Source organism: Vanacampus margaritifer, chromosome 10 (genome assembly GCF_051991255.1).
Source record: "Vanacampus margaritifer isolate UIUO_Vmar chromosome 10, RoL_Vmar_1.0, whole genome shotgun sequence".
In the NCBI taxonomy this organism is placed as follows: domain Eukaryota; kingdom Metazoa; phylum Chordata; class Actinopteri; order Syngnathiformes; family Syngnathidae; genus Vanacampus; species Vanacampus margaritifer.
Window position 1 is genome coordinate 16,579,282 of NC_135441.1, and position 26,647 is coordinate 16,605,928.

A 26,647-nucleotide genomic window follows, 5' to 3' on the forward strand; every position below is an offset into this window, starting at 1 on the left:
TGCCGAATAATGTAACTTTACAGTGGTAAGTAATAAAATATTTTTCAGGAGTAAAACCTTTATAGTTTTTTTTTTTAAATCAAAACTTGAGATGACCCCAAAAATAATCTACATGTTTTTTGTGTCTTTCAGGGTCCCTCATGATCGCAGGGCTCCCAAGTGGGTTCTTAGTTCCCTTATGCCTTGGGCCGACTGTGAACCACACGACTCAACCAGAAATAACGTGAAACAAATTACAAACCTGAAAAACAGTTCATTAGGATTCTTATTTGGAGTGACGATGGTCAGACAAGCTCAGATGTGTGGTTTCTCCAACTCTCGATGTCATCATCCATGCTAAATTCAAACCATGTGATCATGTTTGAGAAATATTGTTCAAATAAAATTAGTGATGTGGACCTTTTTATTTTCATATTAGTATTTCTACATCTTTCAGGATACCCAATGGCAATTTCTGAGGGAACTGCAGTTTTTCCATGCTCTATTTCATGCCCCACTTAGAGATCCTATTTTCTAGATACAATCATTTATTTGAAATGAGGTCAAACATGTTTTAATTTAGTGAGCATATCAATCTGCTCCAGGATACACTAAATGAATCTATAAAACTGTGGGGTCTTGGGTTGGTAGGTATCATAAAAATTTAATTGGAATTGCATAAAAATGTAATTTAATATAAAACAAAAAATTAAAAAGTTAATTTCCAAAGTATTTCTATTACCGGTAAACAACATTCAAATCCCAGATCAAATTCATTGATGATCAACAAAACAAGCAATTAGCCAATGGTATATTTACAAAACACCCACACACACGCCATTTTTCTTAACTTTATTGTGAAAAATCAAACAGACTGCTAAGATCAATATATATTGATACAATGTTAATGGCCAGTAGTTGTGTTCAGCTGCAAATGTGATTTTAGACCAATGTTGTTTGAAATCTGCAGTTATTCAGCCTGTGAAACAAAGTAACTGAAAAAAAGCCTCTTCTATGAAATCCTCCTGATCATTACTTGTGCAATGATAAAGGGGTGTATGAAAGAAAAGACTCCTTTAAGTGAAAACTAAAAATACAAAACTTTGGTCTGCTTCCTTGACTGGCTGCTTCACAAATACATTTTCAGCCAGGGTAGAAGCACCCAGTTTGAAAACTGCAAGAACAACAACAAAAATCTACAAAAACAGGTTAATTAACCTTGCATCTATTGAAATACACTGACGTCATTAAAATAGAAACATGAGTCTGGAACGCACATATCAGTTTCTTATATGGTCGCTGAACATCCGCTTCGAAGGCACGTCAGCTTTTACCTCCCTTACTTGCACATTGTACATATACAATGGAAACGACAAAACAAACACGTTGACCTTAAATACAGAGGTAATCAAAACAAATTAAAAAATAAACTAGACAAGTTTGCGCGTACTGTGTGACAGCGATAAAGGACTTCCTTCATTGGCGCTCCGACAAGCACAGAACGAGGTTGAACCCTTCTCCCAAATTTCACGATCTATTCCGCCACATCCAAATTTTCACTGCCCCTGGAAAACTACAATTTATGGTGTCGCTCTGCTGTTTGAGAGCGTGTGTGTGTGTGAAAAATGTATACGCATATGTAGAGATCTTGTATGGTGGAGTGAAGTGGGGCAGTCTTGGGACGCTAGTCATCACGGCACACGGATCTGTGACTACGGGCGGGCTAGTTTCGGGTCATGGGACTTCAGTGTGCCGACGGCATCCTTCACTGCGTGATAAATGATGTTTTTCACCTAGATATAGGGACAAACAGATGGTAAAAAAAATATTACTATAATCAACAACCACAGAAATGCTCAACATCATTAGAGATCTGTCTTCAAACTGTCACATGTAGCATGTATACAAATACTGTAGCCTATGATTCGGATTTCATACCAGTTTGAGTCTGACTAAGTCCACAATACCTAAAAAGACCACAAGGGGGCAATAATGTGCCGCAACTAGCTGTGTCATCATTTTCCAAGTGGAAGTAGTTTAATGTATGTTTTCTAATACAGTGGTTTGTCTTTATGACAGTAAGCTGTTATTACTTTTTACTTAAACTATTGCAAATAATGCATGTGTCATAAAACTAATTATTTTTACTTAATTGATTTCCTATGGAGCTGTTTCTCACAGTGGCGACAACTTTATTTGCTATGGGAATTGTTTTTCTGAAAAATAAAATAAAAACACTACAGGAACTTTTTGACAGCAAAAATCTATACTAATGTTACATGACAAAAATGTCGGTGCATTTATTTGTGTTCATACGAGCATGATTACACAAATAGGACATTTCTACAAAGCTTTGTATAAAAACAAACGGACGACCTGAAGCTACACAAAATGTCAGTTTTGTACACATTACTTGAGTCGTTTTTGCTTAATTCTGCTAACGCACACATCCCTTGGTGCCGTGAAAAAGGGTGCGTGTATTCGGCACACCTACCTGTAGCTTGTCTTCATGGTTCGTATGAGTGGTCGAAAGGTGTCGGAACTCCTGCGTCAATCTGAAACAGTGTCTCACGTGCTCTGGAGACACAAAGTCCTCAGCTGCCTTGATGCAACTATACAAGTTGTGCACCTGAAAGCAGAACGACAAACAATGTTATATTTGAAAAGTAAACAAGACGGGCATGGATCACTAAACCATTTTACCTGGTGTGGTGCTCCAGCAGGGATAAAAACAGCATCGCCCAAGAATTGCACAATGGCCCAGCCCTGCACACCATATTCTTCATAGAGTCTGCGGCGGAGAGCCTGATCCAAGTACCAGCTCTGGTCATGAATGGGGTCGTGGTCGAGCGGGTTCTCCTGACCCTGCTCCTCTCCGAACTTGACAGAAAAAGACTCAACTGAAAAACTTGCCCACTTGCCAATGCTGCGGCTGATTTATCCAGGGACGGGCGGGCGTCCGGGACAGTGTCGGCTGGCTGCTAACCTTGCGCAGGAGTTCTCTGATCTTCTCTGCGTCCTTGGCCGCGTAGATGTGCCAGAGAGCTCCGGGTTTCTCATTTGCATTGTACACCCTCCTCTTTGTCATTTCATCCACATCTCCCTCCTCAATAGTGGTCATGACCTCTGTGTTCAAACAAAACAACATAATGACATCAGCAGATTCTTACACCGGTGCTCTTCTGTCTTGTGGGTGCATGTTGTCTGGTGTCAAATATTTGTTTATTATGATGAGGGGCGTTTGATAGTGTACCACTTTCTTCAGACCGATACCAGTACGAGTACTCAATTCTACTACTGGTACTTCTGTTACATAAAATTTCCTTCAAAAAATGACAAATAATTTTAAAGCCCTATATATCCTAATACTGTATAGCATTTTTTTTATTGCATGAAATTAATGGCAAATTTCTGTTGTTCTAATTTTTAATTCTTGACCGTAAAACGGCTACAAAATCGACCGTGGTTTTGAGTAGTAGTACCGATACCCCTAATTTTTTATTTATTTTTTTTACCTCGTGTAATTACAGTAAACTGTTGCCGATCTGCCGCAAAATTATTCACAATTTTCAGCAGCATTGCTAAAGTAGTCCAAATTAGTTTATTGTCGCTATTTTATTTAGAATAACAATACAAATGCAGCCAAATATTAATATAGAACACAACGCTGCAATACTATAAGCAAAGGCTTTTCTTGGTTAAAATGTGACATCATCACTGCATGTAGTAGAGTATTTCACTTTTTTTTTTTTGCTCTTTAATGTCTGTATATGCTGTCAAACAGCTGATACGCCAGGAAAAAAAGTTACAATGTCAGAAGGTAAACCCTCCTGGATATGCTCAAGGAAGGGAAAGGTTGAGCTGCCATTATAGCGTCAACGAGTAAGAGTACTATATGGACATCAATTACATTCCATAATACCGCTGACAGTACAATGGAGATGTGGGAAAAAAAAAAAAAAAAAAAAACTTTGGGTCATCATAAAAAAAAGTTGTTGCTTTACTATTTTCTTCTCACCAGCCGAGAAAGCTTTGACAAGAAAAGGGATGTAATATCTCAGCTTCTCTGTGGAGTCATCACTTCATCATCATCATCAACTTGATCGTAATGCAACTTTAAAATTCTCATTACAATACAAGTCAGAAAGTTGAAAGAATTGTTGATGTGTACATATTGTCGCTGTCCTGGGAAAAATGGACATAAATGTTTTTCTCTAGAAAGCTACAATATGTTGTATTATGTATGCTTATGGTAATTCTGAGCCATTTTCTTATAATGGCACAGCAATGTTGTATGAACTTGAAATGACAGTTTGGGGATTACAGTCTGAGGCACATTTATGATTTAAAATATCAATATAAGCAATTCTAAACATTTTGTTTAGTAGTAGTGTCAATTTTGCAATGGTTTATCTTTCACATTGTGAATGTGTTTTATAAATTGACTTGTTCCAAAACGGGAAATGGGGAATCACAGTTTGTGTGCATGTTAGCTAAAGAGTGGAATAGCAGAGAGGAGATGCCTGCCAGATGAGATGGAGGGGGGCCAAGTCAAGATGCCCTTCATTCAAACTTTCCTCCCACAGTGATTACACCAAGTTGACAGAAAGTGGACAAACTGCAGCTGCAAAGAAGTGTAAGCATCTTTTTTGCTGGAGGGTGGGAGGGGTTGAGAAGGTTTTGCCAGGTTGTGACATCCACAGGGAGTTTTCAATGATAAATTATTATTTTGGGGTTTGAAGATTATGTTCATATAAATGGAGCTATACCCCAATCGTTGCATAGATAATTGCAGATTAGGGCTAGGCGATGAACCAAATTTGGGCAATTTAAGTTTATTTATAATGAATATATTTATTAGCATCTTGTGTAGTTCAAAGCACTTCACTGACAAGCACATCTTTCATTAGAAACACGGCTGATTTGCAACTTATTCTACTACAGAAGAAAGTAAGCAGAATTTTCCCGGCCGAAGGCAACAGCAGTCATGGAGTCAATTGCACTTAATATTGCTAAAGAAATGCTGCCCATTTATTTATTTGTTGTTATTTATCCATGTCTAAATACCGTCAACTTTTGTCGCAAGATATTTGTTTCCAAGCCACAAGTTTACCAATATATAAGACAGCGACCACTCGCTCCGACCAAATAACATACGGACCAGCCGGACCGTGCTTTTTGACGGCTCTTTTTAAAAAATTGTTTTAACATTTAAAATGTTAATTTACATACACGTTATGCCAAAAGGGACGCTTTCCAAGAGGAAAACACCTTTCTACAAAGAAAGATATGTATGTATGTTTTTTTTTTTTTTTTTTAAATAACATTACCATTCACCTTTTCTACCAGATGTGTGTGTGTGTGGGTGATTGATTGTAATGTATTTATTTTAAGGCCATTATCGCCCAGCCCTATCGCAGAGTGAAGAGTGGAACAAACAAGAGGGGGGGAGTTAGTCAGGAAGAAATGCATGCTACTCAAGTGATGCAACTGAAAGTCTATACACACCTTTGCGTCCATTGATATCGGCTTCTGTGAATGAGAAATGTTGCCGTAATGAAAAAAACAGATACCCATTGAATTAGTTTACGGGTGCTGTGTAAGCCAAGGATGAACAACCGTGTCAAAGAATAATGGACGCTTTGGCTCCGAGTCAACCTGAGCATATCATTTATTGTTGCCTACCGCCAATTAAGCTACAACTCACCACCAAGTGAACTGACATGGCTTTAAATGCTATTATCCATCTCAAGCATTATACTATTTCAACATTTTGGATTAGCAGATTGTTAAACCTTCGAATTGAAGAAAGAAAAAAAAGTTATGGGATAGCCTGTACTGTCTATAAGTATCTTCTCTGGGAATGTTTGTTTTGTTTCTCGGAACCCATTTATGAGGCCAGGGTCTACTGATGATGGATCTGACAGTTCTACAACCCTTGTCAAAAAAATCCATCCCTCCTGGAGGATGATCATTTAACTAAAAAAATACTAAATTCTAAGAAAATTATGATGACATAGTACCTAAGAGCATGAGCAGAGCGAACATTTTCAAAACAGCTACATAGAGTTGATGTTTGAGTGTGCCAGTCCACTGACCTTTCTCCAGGTCTCCTTCTCCATGAGGTATTCCAACATAAACCATAACATTGACAGCATCTGACACATCAAGATGAAGGTTGGTGGTGCCCACCTTCCTGTCTTCTGTTGAGATCAAGCCTGAGAAAAACAACAGTCGTGCAAAAGTGAGAGGATGAAAGATGAAAACAAAAAATGAAATAATGGAGCAAAAAAAAAAATCAAAGTGTGGATTGATGAAACTCGGCCACGGCTTCCCACCATAAGCATTGTACATCTTGGGTCCTAGATCTGGTCGTACAAAAAAGTTAGGCAGACGGGCAGCAAGGTTTAGCCGGCCATCTCTTTTAGTGTACTCGGGCAAGGGAAGGTTTTCCATCAAATCGTCAAACCTATGACACGCAAAGAGGAAGAAACACAAACATGAACAAATTCCTAAATATAGATGCAAGTCTATATTAAAAAAATGTTTTAGTTATAGATTGATGTTTGTCTCTTGTCACTCACCGTGTGCGCATCATATCCCTGAAGTCTTCTCCTGGAGGCCAGTCCTTTAATTTCAATACCATTGGGTTACCATCAGCATCTTTCAGCCGCTCTGTAGTTGATCAAAACAGATCAATGTTGAATGGACCTATGCAGTCCAAAGGGGGGGGGGGGGGGGGGGAAGCTGCATGTACAAAGAAGTATTGGGGAACTCACTGGAGATGATCTCAAAGCCGTCCCAAAAGTCTCGCACTTTCACGTCAGAAATGATGGCACAGCTTCTGCAGTTGACCAAGTCTACGTCCTGGTCCCCAAACTCCTCACTAAAGGCCTCAGGACGCCACAACTCAGGCTTCAGTCGTTTATGTATCCCTGACACCAAGACAGGCTAGGCACAAAGGAAACAAATTGGAACTATAAGACACAAAATGTAAAGCTATTCTAATAAAAACAGTTCCACACTAAAGATGAAAAAAAGAGCACTGTATAGAATATGGATAGTGCTTCTTACTTGTCCCTGCTTCCAGCATTCTCTAAAGATCTTCCAGTTGTTGCTATTGCTGGGATCCTGGAGGCAAAGGAGTCGCCCATCACAGAGCCAGGAGTGCGAGGTGTGTGGTTCCAAAACACTGAGGCCCATTATCCCATCTTTGCGGGCTCCCAACACACCAAGCTCACTTCCCTCAGAGGTTCCGGAACGGCGGCCTTCGGCTTTCTTCGTCTCCACAACCGAGGCAATGATGTGGTCCAAGAAGTTGGGAAGGCTGCTCTTTAGCTTGTCACTCTGAGTAAAGACAATTACATATATTAGGGGTGTCAAAATTTGTGTGTTCATTTTGAGTTCCTTTAACGCCACTAATTTTTAAAGCGCGATTAATGACCGTCCCTTATTTGGAAAGCCTGTACCGGGGGGAATTCCAGTAGAAACGTAGCAGACTCGTCCACGTCAAAATTTAGGAGTAACAAATGTAATAAAAATGCATATATTTGTGGAGACTGGGGTCAGGTTATATTTTACAATTTTAAAAAATGCGCAGAATTTTACAAGTTGCTTCATGTTAAAGATTAGCTAGCTCTTAATATGAAAAGGAAAAAATGCACTGAGCTGTCACCGTCTTACAAATGCAACTATGTCATCTAGTGGCAAAAAAATGACCTCAACACAAATCATTGTCACACTCACAGTACAGTATACCTTTTTTAATTTTAACTAAATTTTATGAAATGGCTGTCTCAATGACTAAAAGATGCATCCATATTTCTATTAGTGAAACATTTTTTTCCACTTTTATGTTAAGAGTATGAAAACTCAGAACAATTGTACATTTTGTTGTACATTTATAACAGATATAAAATTTGAGTTAACTATTGAAGTCATGGGATTAATTACGATTAAAAAATTTAATCGCCTGACACCCCTATTATATGGATCACATGCTATGCAATTATTGAGAAGACTTAAAAAAATATTTTTTTTAAAAAAAAATTTAAGTAATGTGTTTTAGTATTTTCAGGCTCATTACTGAACGAGTAGGTGGCAACCTAACTTAACTAATTTGCTCCCAAAAACGTATAAATATGTTCTATTTAAAATGTTCTAAGTGTCCCAAAGACGTATTTATACATTCTTTGTTTTTTTTATGCTGGAGCATACAGAAGGCAACCTTCTCAACGGCAAAGAACGGTTAAAGAAATGGCAGTTATTACACAAATGTGGCAGCAGAGTAAAAGTGATCCACCAGGACCATGTTGAAAAAAAACAATACTCAGTATTCTAAATAGATTTGTGAATAATGATGAAACTTAGCTATATTCTAATGCTAATTGCTAGATAGAAATATACTTTATTTCCTGTTGAAAGAAGAGACTTTAATCTTTCTTTTGGTAGGTTCATGTTTTTATAGCAATATAACACGATATTCTGTGGGCCTTGCAAAATCAGTCAAAATCCAGTAAAACAGCCGGCAGTAAGGGGATTGTTTTAGTGAAAATGGCTGGGAGTGAGCGAGTTAAGAGTTCTGCCACATGCATATACACACACACAAACAAAAATTTACACTTACGCCTCCGGAGGTAAAGACGGATGGAAATGGTACCACACTCTCTCCATGTCCTTGGGAAAGCTTGCCAGATCCAGAATTGAGCAGGTCCCGGAGACTAGAACCTTCAGGTTTGGACTGCAGCACGCTGGAACCCAGTAACAGGCTGTTAAAGAGCTTAGGGCTGGAAGCCGAAGGCCTTGACAGGGCACTGAGTGAGTCCAGTCCAAAAGGAGGTCGACTTTCCCGATTCATAATGGCGCGAAGTGAACCGGATTCTGAATGGTAAGAAGACAGTGACGTCACACTTTAAAATGGAAAGACACTTAACCGCAGTTCCGGTGATTTGTCTTTTTCCTCACCTTTCGTGTCATCCTTGGATTTCTGTGTGGCCAAGTCTGCAAGCCAGTGCAGAGCAGAGCTGTTGCCCTCTCCCGACGAGCGCGACTCCTTAGCGGATGACTGTGAAAGGTTACTGAGGGACGATGTACTACTGGTGGAAGTGCTAGTACTGCCCACACTTTCCACTGCCCCGCCACTGGACGTTACTGCTGTTTGAGTCATTTCGGTTTTGATAGTTGACGTTTCACTTTCTGACTTTGGAGTTGTGCCAACAGCAGATGCTGTAGCTCCAGGGATGCCACCACTGTTTGGCGGTGTCTGCTGAGACAAGCAAACTAACCGTAAGAACGCATATTCAACACCTAATGTAGCAATCATGACATTATGATGCACCTGTGAAATCCCATTGGGGGCACTGTGGCGGACGAGGGCCTTAGTATGCCGACTGGCACAAGGGCAGTTGGCTTTAATACCCCACTTGCCTCTTGCTAAGTGCACCATGTCACCTATGTTGTAAAGAGCTAAGAAAAAAAAAAAAGTGTATTAACAATCAAACCTCATGACAGCATATTTACATTTCAATCTTAATGTATAAATGCACGCAGTACCTGTGCCAGGGATAATCTGTGTCGGCATGAGGTTCTCTGGCTCGTGAGGTTGTCCTTTAGCGCACTTCAACCAAGAGAAAACATCGTCCGCTGGACCATCTTCTAAATCTAAAATATATAACACATGTTTATAACACACCATTTACATTGGACCCGAGGAACCTAAATTGAGAAGAGGAACTTCTAATTAAAGCCACTATCTATGAAAACTTACCATCTCTTGGTCTGTTCCTGCGAAGGCGATAGCAGTCCAGACACACGCCAAAGCCGCACTTGCGACACACCCAGTGGATGTTGAACAAGGTGGTCTCGCACACGTCACACATTTCCCTCACACCTCGCACAGCACGTTTCCATGCTACTTTCTCTGTTGGAGCAGCAAGACAAGTAATGTTAGTACAGGATAGTCAATTAACATTCGAGTAACTTGAATGCTGTATGCAGGAACATTATGAATATTCTGTCAGGTACGTATATACTGCCCGAAGCAAGCTGGGATAGGCTCCAGCGCCCCGGGGCCCGTGACCTTTGTGAGGACAAGCGGTTAAAAAGAATGGATGGATGGAAGGAAGGTACGTTTTTAGATTTCACTAGGATATAATTTCTTACCACTATATTGCTAAATATACAATAGCAGTGAGACACTGAAAACATAGAACGTCAAAACTCACTCTATTATGCAAGCAATGTATGTAACTGTGCATTTATATTTTTCCTCTAGACACTTATTAATTTGCTGTTTTGCATAGATGATTATTTGCCACTGTAACACGTTTCTTGCCAGACTTTTGTTAAACGTGAAACATTTTATGAATACATTTAACAAAAGCTTAGTAGTTTAGCCAAGTGGTTTTGTCCTGTTACTTTTACTCAGAGTTGCCCACACTGGAGTCAGACGTGAAGAAGATGAGATTACATCATCGACAAACGTTAGCGCGATTGGATGGTAGAGTCCAAATATTGTGTCAGCCCATCACAAGTTACGGTACTTACAAGTCAAGTGCATGACAGCCACTCACTCATTCTTTAACAAAAAAACAAATTAACCCAGTGCTCAATATATCCCCTCCAGAACATTTTTTACTTATCCACAACAGTGGAACACATGACAACTGCCCATAACAGAATCCAGACAAACCGTAACACTTGGCATGTCATGTATGCCTTAACTCTTTGACTGCCAGGCGTTTTCAGAAAAGGGATGCCGTGGGTGCCAGTCGATTTAAGCATTTTGACTGATCTTTCAAAGTCCACAGAAAATTATGTGTTTGGACTATGGAAACACACATACTACCAAATGAAAGATTGGACTCTCATCTTTCATCAGAAAAAAAAAGTTTGTTTCTACCTTATTCCGTTTTCAGTAATAGCAACAATAGAAAATGGTTAGTTTCACCTCTGTTTTGAAACAAACGTCTTTTAACGTCTTTGGCACTCCATAGGATTTTACTAAACGTTATTTAACGTTTTTGGCAGTCAAAGAGTTAAGAATAAAAATGAGATGTATTAGTACATACGGTGAGGTTCCACCATCATCATGGCCTCCTTCTCGGACATGACAAGCTGACAGAATTGGTCGCCGACATTGGCCAGGATATACTTGGATGTGTCAAGGTCAAGCCCCTCTTGCACAGCGGGCGCAGGTAGCCACAGACCCATTGCCATCGAGTCACTCTGCTGTGGGCTTAGGAAGCCTTCCACACGCAACATACCCTTACGAGTGAAAGCCAACCTTGGCACAGTACATAAAAAAAAAAAGATGAAATATCACAAATGATCTGTCTTGTTGTGGAAACATCAATACAGGTACAAAGAAAATAACTTGCTATAATGAAGTACCTTCGGAAGTGGAAGAAACGGCAAGCCACATTTGGATCATCGTCATCCTCACTATCATCATCTGCAATGCGAGATTTACGGTAGCGCTCCAGGCGACACTCGCGGCACTTGTGCAAGTGAGGAGCCACGTTGATGCACGAGCCATCCTGGAGGAAGGATTCGCCAGACTGCTTAAGACGGCGCACTTTGCTCTGGTCTTTCAGTACAGACTGGCCCACTGGAAAATATGATGTAATGTTAAATATAAAATGATATCACCTTTTATGCTTCTGACTTTCTTAAACTAAGGTTACCTTTGAAAGGCTTATTTCGTGGACGGCTTTTAGCGGCGCCTTGGATTTTAGCTTTTTGCAGCATGGCTACGTCCTTCCCAGAATGAGATGCTTCTCCATGAGCTTGGCCTTTGTCTGGACCCTCCTCATTCTCACTCAGGTCGGACAGGTCGCTGTTACTGCTTAGGTCGGAGTCACGTTTGGTTGATTGTGCTCTTTCTTCCAAGGCAAACTTCTGTGTCAGGTTCTGGTCAAAAGACACAGGCAGCTGATCCATTCTTGCGGGGCCAGTTGTTCCAAAAACAGAGCTGCCTGCTCTGGCAGGGCCGGCTGTACCAAAAACAGAGCTGCCTGAAGTGGATGACGGCATCTCCCCAACTGCCTTTTCTTCTTTTAACAAAGTGCCTTCATTCTGCGCCCTCTGGGTCGTGTTTGGTGCTGGAGAGATTGAAGAGCTGGGTGAAGCGGCAGATGAGAGTGCTGCGAAAGGTGAGGATAGAATGCCCTTAGGTGGCTCTGCCATAGTGAAAAGATTGGGCTTGTTGTCCGAGGCACATTCAACTTTGGAGAGTCCAGCAAATGGCGTATGTATGTTTTTGTCCCCATAGGACAAAAATGGATTTGCTGGCTCTTTCGAGCCTTGCAGAAAAAGGTTCTGATGGCTCTCTGAAGGATTAAAATTAGATGGCATAACCACAGCCCCTGCCAATGTACCATTATTACAACTCTTTAAAAGGTTTTGTAGTCCAGACACTGCTGCAGAACCCGCAACGGCGGAGCCCCTTCCAGCAGAAGTGCTACCCACGCCTGGAAAGGCTGCTGAAGCGTTGCTCAGCACACCATTTCCTGTTGGATGAATGTCAGGTGTTTTGGTCTGCTCCAGCTTTTTCACCCCTTCTGCAGCAGACTTAAAAAGGCTTGGGGGTTCCTTAGTAACGGTTTCTGACGCAGCGGCAAAGTAATTGGTGTCCTTGGACTGGTTTTGAGCACCAGCAAGGCCTGGGTTGGAGTCTAGATTCTTTGTCATGCACTGGAAAAACAAGTTTTGGTCTTGCTTGGATTGAGTCTCATTCTTATCTCGACCAAAGCCAAATCCAAAGGGTCTAGAAGTGTCCTTGGAGGTTGTAGAGCCAGTTGCAGCACCATTGGTCTGTGAGGTAACCTCTCCAAAAACAGGAGCAGCAGGCACAGCTGATGGGAGTCGATAACCCAACGCAGTCTTGGGTGCCTATAACGAAGACAAAGCCATTGTAAAAAGGGTTGGGTTTAAAAAATAAAATAAAATAAAAATCAATCATCGAGCCTGATATCAATTCACAAGACCACGAATAGATTATTTTTAATATATCTTTCTCCCCATAAATTCATAAGAAAATAGAATTTTAAAGGCCTTTTTTGTATCTTACTGTTTTTTTGAAATTTACTGTTCACATGAATTTAAAAGTATTTTCTTACATTTATGAAAGATCTGACTTATTGCACTTTTAAGACAATTCAGAATCTTTTTAGTTTATATTTCCAATTATTGAATTAGAATTATGAAAATATTTTCATCTCAACCTTGCTTATGTCAATGTTTGTGTAACAATTAAGCGATTATGACCCGGGAGGTAGTAACTGGTTAAATGATGCACAGCACTAAATCATTTAACCAGTTACTGCCACCGCAAAATTTTATTTAGAATTTAATGTTTGTGGAATTTTCATCATGTCCTTGATATTTAAGAAAAATGGATGCTCCATAATGAATCAATATCGTAATGAATTTAATTTTTAAGAAGGGGGACCAAAGAGTGTGTTCCAGCTATAGAGGGATCACACTCCTCAGCCTCCCTGGTAAGGGCTATTCAGGGGTGCTGGAGAGGAGGGTCCGTCGGGAAGTCGAATCTCGGATTCATGAGGAGCAGTGTGGTTTTCGTCCCGGCTATGGAACATTGGACCAGCTCTACACCCTCGGCAGTATCCTCGAGGGTGCATGGGAGTTCGCCCAACCAGTCCACATGTGTTTTGTGGACTCGGAGAAGGCGTTTGACCGTGTCCCTCGAGGAGTCCTGTGGGACATGCTTCGGGGTACTGAGCCCCCTGATACGGGCTGTTCGGTCCCTGTACTACCGATGTCAAGAGTTTGGTCCGCATTGCCGGCAGTAAGTCGAATTTGTTTTCCAGTGAGGGTTGGACTTCACCAAGGTTGCCCCTTTGTCACCGATTCAGTTTATAACTTTTATGGACAGAATTTCTAGACTCAGCCGGGGCGTTGAGGTGCTGTTGGCTTCTTCAAGCCGTGATCTTCAACTCTCACTGGAGCAATTTGCAGTCGAGTGTGAAGCGGTTGGGATGAAGATCAGCACCTCCAAATCTGAGACCATGGTCCTCAGTCGGAAAAGGGTGGCGTGCCCTCCCTAGGTTGGGGATGTGATTCTGCCCCAAGTGGAGGAGTTTAAGTATCTTGGGGTCTTGTTCACGAGTGAGGGCAGGATGGAGCGGGAGATCGACAAGTGGAAAGGGTGCAGCGTCTGCAGTGATGCAGATTCTCTATCTGTTCGTTGTGGTGAAGAAGGAGCTGAGTCGAAAGGCAAAGCTCTCGATTTACCGGTCAATCCAAGTTCCTACCCTCGCCTATGGTCACGAGCTGTGGGTCGGGACAGAAAGAACAAAATCCCGGATATAGGCAGACAAAATTTGCTTCCTTCGCAGGGTGTCCGGGCTCTCCCTTAGAGATAGGGTGAGAAGCTCGGTCATCCGGAAGGGACTCGGGTGTCGAGCTGCAACTCCTCCACGTTGAGAGGACCCAGTTGAGGTGACTCAGATATCTGGTTTGGATGCCTCGTGGACGCCTCCCTGGAGAGGTGTTCCGGGCATGTCCCACCAGTGAGAGGCCCCGAGGACGAACTAGGAGACTATGTCTCTCGGCTGGCCTGGGAACACCTTGGGAGGAGCAGGTTGAAGTGGCTGGGGAGAGGGAAGTCTGGGCTTCCCTGCTCAAACTGCTGCCTCCACAACCCGACCCCAGATAAGCGGTAGATGATGGATGGATGGTATTGAATTGGATCAAATGGAAAAAAATCTCAATCGAATCGAACTGAACTCTTGTGAATCGAAATTGAATAGATTGAGGAAATCTTAATCGATACCCACCCCTAATTGTAAATGCAGTAGGTAGATAGATAGCAGTGATGGCTATTTGATTATGAGTGAGCTTGCATCCAGTGTAGTAAAATAGTAACAATGTTCCCAGTGACTCATTAGTGGTAAGGAAAACATGGTTCTAACAGGGTTGATACTTGTGGTAAGATTTGGTAAAAGTAATCAATGAGTCATTGTAGCAATTCTAAGATGCCATCCAAACATGCCCCTGGGGAGAAGTGAGAACTATAATGACATTACAGGCATCCCCCCTCAGGAAAAAAAGAAAGTAGCTCAACAGTCCCAGCAGCATACTTTGTTAATTGGTATGGGTTCTGGTGTGTGTGTGTGTGTGTGTGTGTGTGTGTGTGTGTGTGTGCGCGTGTGTGTGTGTGTGTGTGTGTGTGTGTGTGATGCCACTGCTATTGAGCACAAAAATGCACATTCATGTCCTTTTACAAGACACAGCAAAACGTTAATGCAAACAATATCGAATGTACAAAAGCTTCTGGTTGTCTTACCTCTGTCTGGCTTCCCCAAGTGGGAGCCTTGGGAGTAAAGCCTCCCGAGGCAGACAGCGCCACACTCGGGCTGCTGTCAGGGGAAGACCACGAAATGGTGACAGGTCCAGGGGAAACAAGAGCTGAAGTTTTGGAAAAGGATTTGGAGGCATCTTCTCTGACTGCTGGTTGGGATGGAGAAGCCTTGTGTGCTGGGGCTCCAGGGACCAGGCTTGGCATCTGCCCTAAAGAGGGGAAAGATGTGGCAGAAAAGGGAGACGGTGCTGGTTTGAGGGGAGGAGGGGTGGGGGTAAGAGAAACTGAGGTGGTTGAGTCCGCTGCCCCTTGTGTGGCGATCATCCGACCGTTTTCTTTCACATGGGCGTAATAACGCGTTGGGTTGGCATTTGACTGATCCATCTGGACGGAGGAATTGGCAGGGGTTGATACTTTGCCCTGAAGAAGGCTCCCCTCCAAGGTGCCGCCATTTTTGGTTGTGCTGCTGACTCTTTCGCCAGCGTCTCCTCTCCACACATCTGGCCCTTCCGTCAAGTTTTTGTTAGAATCACCACACCTCTGATCATCGGCTCCAAATTCGACTGCGCCTTTAAAACGCTTCAAGTTCATGTCTTCCTCCTCAGAGGCAGTTCTGCGTCTGCGACTATTATCACCTTTCAATGTTTCACTGTCCATCTTTCGCCGGGCACTCTTACCAAGCTGCAAAAAAAACAAAAACAATTACACATGCTTTATCTACACATAGATAAAAAGGCTGCAAGCCCTGGGAGACACATAAAATAGCTTGCACATGACAGAGAGAATATGGCTCTATATGAAGAAAAACTTTTGCATTGATTTAGAAAGCCTTACCTCTTCATCTCCCAGCATCACATGTATAACGCGGGGGTCCACCAGCTGCTTTTCTTTATTCTATGACAAAAGTGTGTAGTGTTAATAAACCATGATTTCCCCACTCACTCTCAATTATTTCAAAGTCAATTGTCCACTATAACCATCACCTTATCCAACATAATCTCCATTATGTGTGAGATCAGGTCGTGTTGTGAGACAAGTCCCAGGGCCCAGCATTCCTCAAGCTCCGGTTGGTACACACACACTCTTCGTCCTTGAATCGTGTATGAACCTGCACAAACAATAATGATGGTTCAACTTCACACACACTGGACCTGAATAGTAAATGCCACAAAATCACATATTTAAGATGAACTTGGTATGAAAAATACAATACAATAAAAATAAAAATAAATACACTCCAGCCTTCATTACATTTTTCAAAAGTCAAAAGGAAGAAGACACATTCTCACCCTTCCTAAGAATCTCCTGCAGTTCAAAATCACTTCGCCAGCTGGAAATGGCAGTCAGCACAGAGGGCTGTTCCACAAGCAGTGGATTTCTTATGTCTTTTTCAACCTGCGTAAGAACACAAAAAGCATTGTCCTTAATACTGTCATGCTTTTAATAGATACAACATCCACAAATACAATTTTAATTCCCATGTCCATTAACTGTAGTTATTTTCTTTGTTTTGTTTGTCATGGTTTACATTGTCATGATTAAATTGGGGGGAAAGGCAAATGATACACACCTCAAACCTGTGGATAGACTTTTTATCAGGAAGGAACTCAAGATTGTTGCTTCCAAAATACTGCACTGGAAGTACAGTTCCTAAACCCACTCTGTCCACTATTGAGTGAAAAGCCTATGAAGAAGAAAGAAAAACATATACCATTAAACATAGCCTTACACTTCACAGAGCAACCTGCAAGTGGGAAAACACACATTTGAATTCAGATCAATCAAGGACAGCTTTATCAAGTACTGATCACAGAACAACAATAAAGTACATTTTATAAAAAGTAAATAATGTTAAAAGCCAAAGCTACAAACTTGGGATGCACAGAAACCATCAAAGGGGGCGGAAATTTACTTGTGGCCCCGACGCTGGTTCCAGTCAAAATTTTTGGTTTTAAGTGGCATTCTAAAGAAGCAGTCATGTATTTCTTTGAACTGACTTGATTTTGAAATTACAAAGAGATATCAAGGCATCCTGTGAGTACCACAAGACTACGCCTTCTTTGCCTATTATTTCTTTCTCTTTCATCTACTACATGCACTCACTCCTTCTGCATGGAATACCCTAGTGTTCAGACCAAGGTACCACATCACTGTCAGTGATGCAAAGCTGTTACTCTAAAAACAGTTGTATTAAGTGAAACTAACGGTCAAGACATTTGTGCTTTTTGTTGTTAAACAATTGATTAAAACATTTTCATCACAATTCTAAGACTTATTGGCATCATCAAGGATCAATACTCAATATCAGCAAGGGCCCACAATTTAAGTTGATTTCAAGTATTCATTTCTTTTTACATAATTTGGAATTTCAAATCATAAACTCCACAAAAACAGGATTTCAAAAAATTAGAATACTGTTACGAAATCAGCCCAATTTTTTACTGAGTGTCATCTACTAAAGTCTAAACATCTACATAGGCTTCCCCAGGTGTCATTAAATTGATTCAGTTCGGTTCAATATGGGGAAGACTGCAGCCTTGACAACCGGCCAGAAGAACCTCATAGATATGGTATCATTAGGCTGGGGAAGCCACAATAGTTCATAGCCAAGGAGGCTCAAAGGAGGCTGGTCGTTCACAGACTGCTGTGTCCAAGCATATCAATGGAAGTCTAGTGGAAGGGCAAAATGTGGCAGGAGAAGATGCGCCAACAAAAGAGAAGACAGTGGACTTCAGCAGATTATCAAACAGCATATATACATAGAAAAAGCTCAGACGACTGAATGTTACTGTTTTTCTTTTTCATAATATTCAATTTTTTTGAAAATGATCTGTAAGTGTTTTTTGAAATTGAAATTGAAGTTGAATATTTACTTTTCCCCCCAAAATTTTGTCCTTGAAACTGTGTATACAACTTCCAAGTGTGAATACAGCCTTGACAATTAACTTACCAGAGCAGGCCAAGGTGTGGTTGACCCGGAAGACAGGGTAGTAATGCTTCGACTGGCCCAAACGATGGAATCTTCCACTAACAGAGCCTTAACGGAATCATCGTACACCTGCACCCACGAACACCGCTGCGACGCGTTCTCAAACTCCACAAACACCTGCAGTTGAAAACATTTCGTCAGTTTACCCACCAGCCAAGTCAAACATCAACCCAGTTTTAGCACATATATGCTTTCTGCAACAGTGGTACATTAATTATGAAGAATTTAAGCCTTAACGTTAATTAGCGTGTTCTCATTGCAAAGATCAAATTTCTTAGCAAGGGTTATGAGGTTAATCAAAAAATGCAATCAAATAGTTTGAGCTTGAACTTTATAAGACATAAAAATCTGCCAAACAAGTGTGGCGTAAACATAACTCAGTATCACTTTACCTTTTTAAGTATTATGAAAAATGTCTTGTAAACATTATATGGATTTCACTTCTTAAGCACTGAACTTATCTAGACAGTAGACACTATATAAATAAATACATAAAACAGACATAAACCGACTGTCCCAACTAGCAGCCTTTGTGAGTTCTAAACTGAATTCTACTCCATTGTGATGTAAATTTGAATTTTATATATTGTTCAGCCCTACTATACAAATAGAAATGTTGTCATAAACAGGGACCGAACCCCAAAGTACATTTGAAGGAATTGAGTATTTAGAAAGGGGATGCTATTGAATCTTCAGTCAATTACATTCGGCTTGAACCTTTAAATTGTTGACCCCGATTGTTAAAACATTTTTTAAGCAAACCAGGACTTATGTAGTCTTTGCCATTATCAAAAGTTAATTAAATGACTTTGTAATGGATTCATGTTTCTTAACATTTTTTTTAATTCAACCCACGAACTGTTGTAATTAACCAATCGGATATATCGCTGGCATCCAAAAGAATCTACACATTGCATCAAAAGCAATCTGTTTTCAAAACTTTAGATTGGTCATTAATTTGTAAAAAAAAAAAAAAAAAAATCAACAAACTTGTACTAAGGAGGGATCTGCCCAATTTTCTACATTTTCCAAATAACTGCAATGCATAAGATAAAAGATGCCAGTAGTTACAAATGCAAAACTAGACGAGATGAAAACCATAATCCAAAATGGTTGTGCGCGAATGGGAAACCAATATGCATATGCATTTTTTTTTCTCCAACTAATATTGCTAATAAGAAGAGAACAGATGTACACTGGAAAATTGAGCAGTGTTCAATCTTTTAAGAAATCACCCATGTCGATAGAACAGCAAGTTCCACATTATAGCCTTAACATCAATGTCACCCATGATGTTAAACCACAACTGGTCAGATACCAATTTGCTTTGACTTTATTAATAAAAAATAATGATCTTCCATTGCATTACCATATTCCTGAACATTGCAATGTTTACATATTGTGGATACTGGAGAGCTTAATTTAAATGTTGAGAATTTTACACACAGTAACATTTCAGTATTATTGATATGTATTATTATTATTTTTCAATTTAGATACTAAACAATCCTGTGCATTTACCTGCCAACACCATTCAATGTTCTTAACATCCATAAAGATTGCAAAAGTAAAGATGCTGTTTTTATCATTAAAAACAAGCATACTAATTACTTTCAAGTACAATTATTAATGAGCTCAAACTGCTGGCTTCTTACACTCCGCTTCTTACACTCCCAGAATCTTGTTTTTGCACTCAAGCACACTTTGATAGAGGTTATCAATTTCATGTTTCTCTGGTGCATTTCGTTACATTCGGTACTGTCGTTTTATATTTTAACAACACACCCTAAGAAGAACTCCAATGGGGTGAGGTCTGCTGTTGGTAGAGGCCAAAATAAATTGAAAACCAAATACTACTCTATTAATAGAGTGAATAAGAAATTCGTATATTATCTCGAGTTAGGTGTTCTCCGCGTATCTAATTGGTTTCATTTATGTAGGTCATCCACCTTCATCCACCTCAACGTCTTTCTTTGGCAGTCTTACCCACCGTAGAATAATCATCTTTGCTCAAAGCATTCCAATAATTAAAAAAAAAAGGCTATTTAACACACCGTCCTCATTTGTAAACATTAACGGCTTAAATGCTTTGTAAAATGAATTGTTTCGCAACTTAAAGGCCGCTTAGTGGACTAAGACAGCTATCAAGCAAGAAGCTAATGCTACTTGTCTATGCAGAAGGGGAGCAAAAACGATCAAATGATCTTTCTTTGGGCGAAAATTGATCACAGTTATGATATTTCTTAATGTGTGGTGGCAACTGAATAATATTCCCAAAGGTGGTTGACACTAGTTAATGTAGTAAAAAGCGAACAATACGAAGGCCAGAAAATCCCCGGTGTCGAGTTTAGCTTCAGCCAGCTGCCTGTGACGTTAGCAAGCTCGTAGGTTGTACATGGCAAAGCTAGTACAGTACTATGTGTCAACATATGTACCCATACTAACATATGCACCAATCGGGTGAGAGGGAAAAAGACATCAATTGAGATATTAACCCCCTAGCTGGTTGTTATTTGGTTCCACTGTAGGACACCACACCGTATGTAAACACCGACCGTCAGTCCCGCAGCAGGAGTTGTTGTTGTCGCTTCTCCTCCGCTAGCCTCCGGGGCGGCCAGGCCGATGACGCTCACTGCCCGCACCGTGCCCCGCAACCAGTCTCGGGCTCGCGGCGGCTGCTCCGACTCGGATCCGTTGGCAGTCCCGCCGTCGCCGAGGAGCAAGAGTAGCCGCTTCCCGATCAATTCAAGAGACTCCCCCATGTTTTGCCCGCAAACTAGCTGCCTCTATCGAGCCAGCATGAACGGCGTTAACTTCCTCGCTCGGATGCAAACTCGAAAAGACGAACAAGGGAGGGGGAAATAGCCGATTGCGGCCGCTAAATGTATCGCTAAATACGCCGCAAACTGGAAATCGAGCCGTGCACCAGACGACACTGGACGGCGAAACGGAATTGACACGGCAGAGCTGTTATTGTCCTCGGTGGTATACGCGACTATCCTGCTACGTCCGCCATTGAGCCCTGCAACAATCAAACGCACTCCTCGTAGGCAACCAGCACTGCGGAGACACGGATCTTGTCTGCGTGAGCGGCGTTCTCTAGTGGAAAAAATCGGAATTACAATCTGAACCACTGCGGAATGGTGGCTGGTTTATTGCAGGGAAAAATGAAACCTCCCCCACCTCTAAAGTGTTCCCTCTTTCTTTATATGACGAAGAGATCAATGTCACGCACACTATATGAAGTTAAAGGAACGATGAACGCATGACATTCTCTGATCTTCGTTATAAACACAACAGTTCACCTGGTAAAGTATTTAAAACAGGAATGCAATCAATGCATTTCTAATCCATTGCAACCGGTGGACAGTCAGTCACTTAGCAAATCTAACATTTGTTCCATCAAACTATATAAATAATTTATTCCCAATAGTCTATATTCTCTTTATTTTTACTGCATTTGTCTTGGCGGCACTGCCGCTGATATTTTTAAATGGTTATGTTCTAGATTTAACGTGCTCAGACAGATATATTTCTAGTAGAGAGAAGTTTTGCTACCTGGCTGACAATTACAGCTGCATTGCAATTAATAATAATAATAAAGCCGAGAAATATTTCAGGGAAAACATTTTATATTAACCTGACGATGGAACTACTATACCATGTACATTTGTAATTGACATTATGTTAGTGATGCCCAACCACAATGTGTCAAGAGAAATTATCAGGTGCCTTGGAAAATTATTCAATTTCTAAAAAATATTATTTATTTACAATATCTGTCTTTTGGTTTTTTGGTGCACTATATCTGTCTTTGTTAATACGTCAATGCGAGCTCCCTATGACAAACCGAACAATTAAATGTCCTTCCACTAGATGGCAGAATAACCTGTTTACGCCTGTTATTCTGAAAGCTGAGCCAGCTTTAAACTAAAAATACCCAGATTTCACAAGTCAGTTATTTAGTTTAGTTGGAGATCCTCAATCTTTCAGTATATGTACTTTTTTGATGACATATTGAGGGCGCATAAGTTTTTTCTTATGTGAAATACTCGGTTGGAAAATACAGTAAAGCTAGGTAATTATAATTGCACTATTTTAGGTGTCCACTGTGTGGCGCTAAACAACCAAAAACATAACTGCAGCAGCGAGATGGGAGTCAAGTTTACTGTAAATACAGCAGAACAATCACCTTGAGGGTAAATATTTTTGTTGTTGTTGTTGTTTTGACAAATGACTGTCATTTCCAAACAATCTTCCACACTAGAAGTACATTAAAAAAAAAAAATCTACCGGTAATCTCCTCAGGAAACATCTATTATAGTCATACAAGTAAGTATAAAGAGAAGTCAACAACCAAAATAAAGTACAGCAACTCACCTTATGATAGCCTGTGGTATTTCATATTTGTATTTGCAGTTTGTTACAGTCATTCATTTAAGTGCAAGTACAGCTCTGGTTCAGGCATGCCTCTAACAACTGTGGAAGCCTCTCTGTGCGCGGGGTCAGAGGTCATCTAAAACAACCCTGAGTCTAGTAGAGCATATCCTATTTCACATCCCATGGGAAAATTTACTGACTGTCCGACTTTGCTGTCGGATAAAATAAGGTACAGAAAGGTTTCGGACGATGTCCAATTATGGAGGGTTCTTCAATTAAAAATAAATAAATCACAAACTGTACATAACAGTGGTTTATAGCTAGTTTCTTCAGGCATTTGTCACGGTGTGGCCTACTCAGAGCTTTTTATATTGATTTGACCTCTCAAAGATTGCAGAATTTGATTCTGATACTTGCTAGCTGTCAATATTAAGTTCGCTGCTAATTTAGTGAAGTAGATTAACCTGATACTAAATACCACAAAGGCTTGACAGCCATATTGTAAACAAATAAAATTAAAAAAATAAACAGGAAGATGTTTACTGTTTCCAGAGCAAGACTGTTAGCTAGTGGCAGGTGTTTCTGGAAATAAATTAGTCCACCATCCACCACTAGTCCACCGTTCTACCCAGGTACAAGTTCTATGGATCCATATAGTGTCAATCATGCATATATGTATTGCCAATTTTGCTTTTGTATCATAACTGTTTTCCCAAAACAAAAGCCACACACGTGTCTTATTTTGAAAAACACTTCAGTTTATTCATGAGTAATACATGAGTTAAAATACAGTATATACAAATCTTTAACATTAACATAACAAAATAGAACAATGTATAAATATTCCCTTTCTTTAAAAAAATGGCATCTTATTTTAAAACAAATCAGCTTCTTTACGGTTTTAAGTCATTATTCATGTTCGTGAATTGGTATGTTAAGTAATGCTTTCACGCCTAAAAGTTAGTGGAAAGAATTTGCTGTGTGTGTAACAAACAGTGCTACTGTCAGCATGCACTTGATTGACTTGATGGAGATTACAGAGGACATTTGCACATCTCGCATGAAAAGTTTTTTTTTTTTTTTTACCATTGGTCCAACACTCTGCTACACTTGCCATCAAGGGAGAACTAGACACTAAAACTAATAGGCAACACAATAAATGCAGTCTTGACAGGGAGGAAAATCCTTTGCATTACCAAGGGAATAGCGCAGGAAGTTTTCTCAGTCCAGCAGTAATAACATGAGTCCCAGTGTTGAATACTGGCAGCACACCGTGCTCTGTGTGGGTTACTGGCGCTTCATGCAACTGTGTGGTACGCACTCAGCTTGTTCCTCCAGCTCGGGACAAGGGTCGCCGGCGTTGGCCGGCCGTAGAAGAATGTAGCGGGTGCGATGGCGGACGCCGCCCTTGGAACAGGGGCCCAGACACAAGCCCCAGGACGACCAGAGAGATACTTCACAGTCGAGTGGAGTCACTGTGTGAGCCGCAAAAATAGATAGATGTTGATGAAACTACAATTCAATGGCTTACCATTATAGTGAAACAACATTCTACTTATCCATGAAAGTTTTATTTCAGTATACATTGATACAAATCTAATCATAAATAGCATTGAATATTATGGCAAGCAACAATTCCAACGGTGATTGATTGACGTTGATTTCTTGACATCCAAGCATGGGGAAAAGATGTAAATAAGACACAGAAAAAGCAGCGATGACAGCACCAAACCACACAAGCTAACTGCTAGCCACCTTGCTGCCTTTAATGCTAATTGAGCCAGTCTATCGAATCAGGGTTGTTGTTGTTTTTTGGTTGTCATCACGGGGAAACAAAACATATCAGCATAGTCATAGTAGCTATTTTTGTTTGTTTTTAAGTAATTTCCTTTTTTTTTTTTTTTTTTAAATACACTTTTTTGTTGAACCACTGAAATGTGCTTAGTGCCAACATGCTATTAGCATAGATGTGACTACATTTGACATATTTGCTAACTGCTAAAAATTCACTCTTCTAATTTTTACTCAAATGACGTTTCAGTACAACTAAAACAGTGACATGAATAAAAAAGTTGCCTGAGATGGGTCAATATGCATTTTGGGAAGTTCGATGTGATTTTATCAAATTTAATGTTTGAAAAAGACACAAATCTAAGTTATATCAAGCAAACGTAATGGCCCCACTATTCAACACAAAATTGACATACAAACCCATTTATAGGTGCTGAATATTTTTTTACCTTAATTATGATTTTTTTGCAGCAAATTAGTAACATTTTTTAAAACTTTTATCATTTTTTGATCAAGATAAGATTGATTCATCACACCGCTCTACCGCTTTAAAGTGAGGTGTGCAGCGTCCGTTTCAGGTTGAATTTAAGGCAGGGGTGGCCAAGTTTGGTCCTCGAGAGCCACTGTCCAGTCTGTTTTCCATGTTTTTCTCCACTCAGGAATCGTTATTAGGCTTTAGCAAAGCTTGCTGATGAGCTGATCATTAGATTCAGGATTTTTTTTTTTTTAAAAAGGGAGAAAAAGATTCAGGATTAGGAGGGTGGTATATATACAGTATATATATTCGCGCACGCACACACACACACACGACGGATGAATGAAATGTCAGCAGTTTACAAATCAATGAACCCCAGTGAAGCCCGCTCATAATGAGGACTAGTCAGAAATGCAAACCGTCTTCCTTTGCTCTAGTTGACAAAATCTGCGAAATAGTCACACAAGAGAGCCTTTTGTTTGCAACCGTGACAAGATGTTTTAGAAGACACGGACAGGCACGGATATTCTGTTGATTAATGCTCTTTATGCAGTAGGGCCACGCTCGGCAGCCAAATATTTATTACAAAATCCCTTTATCGTGTGAATATATATAACCATGTTCTGTTTAAACAAAGAGGGCCATCCTTTCTTTCCACTCATACTCAGTAAGTTCTAATTATTATATGTCGCTAAAAGATGATCCTGACGGATTATCCTGTGCTGTGCGGTGTGATAAGAGTGATTTTAAGACAAATATTATGACTTTTTGGAGTGCAGTACAGTGCTAAAATTGTAGCAGTGCTTCTTCTTTCTATTTACTGGTAGTCTGGATGTCCTGTGGCATTGTCCTGCCCCTCGCAGGTCAGTCTTGGTACTACGACATACATTTGGTTTTGATACATGCTCATTATCACACATTTATTTTCCGTTTGCTTCCCCATCCTGTGGGTGGTCTCTCACATTTAAAAAAAAAAATGCTAAAGATGTCTCCTACACTGCTAACCACACTATAAACTCATTGTTGATTTATTACGTGTCTGGAAGGGCCAAGCAAACGTGAACATTATTACATCTTTGTAAGGCTACCAAACCATTTATTAACCAGTGACTCAACATCAAGTTTGCTTTTCTCACAATTAATTCTCCGCAGGGGGCTCACCTGAGAATCTGTGTGGACCGATGGAGTTTGGGAGGATGTGATTGGACATGGGGACTTGGCGGTGAAGAGATCTGCTCTGCCGTATGATCTTTATGCTGGCAATGGGTGGAAGGTTCTTTAGGCGTGGATAGTAGAAAGAGTTGGCGGGGTGGTTTGGCATCTGAGAGGTGATCTGAAAGACACATAGAAACAAAAACATACAGTCGCATAATTCACAGCAAGAGCCAACAAATGTCCAATAGCCCAACTTTTAAACGCCTTTTGTTATGTAACAGGGGTCTGTTTTTTTTTTGTTTTTTTTACTCTAATGGCTTCAGGTCAGGTGAGTTCTGCCAAGCTTTCACTTTTAGGGAAAATGTGGTGAAGTCTTACTTCCCGATCTATTTCTCATACGAGAAGATGGGAGACATTGACATCATCTTGTTACACACTGGAAAAAATGTGTATATGTACTTTTGTCTGTACTTTATTTATACTATATGCAATATATCCTCAAATAGCAGCCATCCAATTAACAAATAAGCTCCAACAGAATCCATAAACTGGAAGT

General features: G+C 40.4%; 2 protein-coding genes across 9 annotated transcripts in view; both read right to left on the minus strand.

Annotated features, from left to right (window-relative positions):
• Positions 1–816: 816 nt before the first annotated feature.
• Positions 817–21,411, minus strand: kdm3b (lysine (K)-specific demethylase 3B). Of its 3 annotated transcripts, none has more exons than XM_077577507.1 (25): positions 20,846–21,410; positions 18,252–18,407; positions 16,872–16,985; positions 16,591–16,696; positions 16,285–16,409; positions 16,136–16,195; positions 15,287–15,982; positions 11,664–12,870; positions 11,371–11,587; positions 11,049–11,263; positions 9,746–9,898; positions 9,532–9,639; positions 9,317–9,444; positions 8,944–9,241; positions 8,606–8,859; positions 7,054–7,326; positions 6,759–6,930; positions 6,564–6,654; positions 6,318–6,448; positions 6,078–6,197; positions 5,488–5,511; positions 2,966–3,105; positions 2,683–2,859; positions 2,474–2,608; positions 817–1,772 (listed from the first exon to the last, which is right to left on the minus strand). In XM_077577507.1, the coding sequence occupies exons 1-25, from the start codon at positions 21,050–21,052 to the stop codon at positions 1,692–1,694; spliced, it is 5,388 nt and encodes a 1,795-aa protein (XP_077433633.1). In that variant the 5' UTR covers positions 21,053–21,410; the 3' UTR covers positions 817–1,691. The 3 variants fall into 3 exon arrangements, with proteins under 3 accessions (XP_077433633.1, XP_077433632.1, XP_077433634.1); XM_077577506.1 differs by having other exon boundaries at positions 8,944–9,244; XM_077577508.1 differs by lacking the exon at positions 5,488–5,511 and having other exon boundaries at positions 8,944–9,244; positions 20,846–21,411.
• A 1,996-nt stretch (positions 21,412–23,407) lies between these two features.
• spon2a (spondin 2a, extracellular matrix protein) overlaps positions 23,408–26,647 on the minus strand; it is a 32,139-nt gene continuing 28,899 nt past the window's right edge. For all 6 annotated transcript variants that reach the window (XM_077577248.1, XM_077577243.1, XM_077577242.1 and 3 more), the window contains 2 exons: positions 26,098–26,269; positions 23,408–24,145 (listed from right to left, as the gene is read on the minus strand). In XM_077577248.1, coding sequence (XP_077433374.1) covers positions 23,958–24,145; positions 26,098–26,269 — 360 coding nt within the window. In that variant the 3' untranslated portion in view covers positions 23,408–23,957. The remainder of the gene's footprint in view (positions 24,146–26,097; positions 26,270–26,647) is intronic.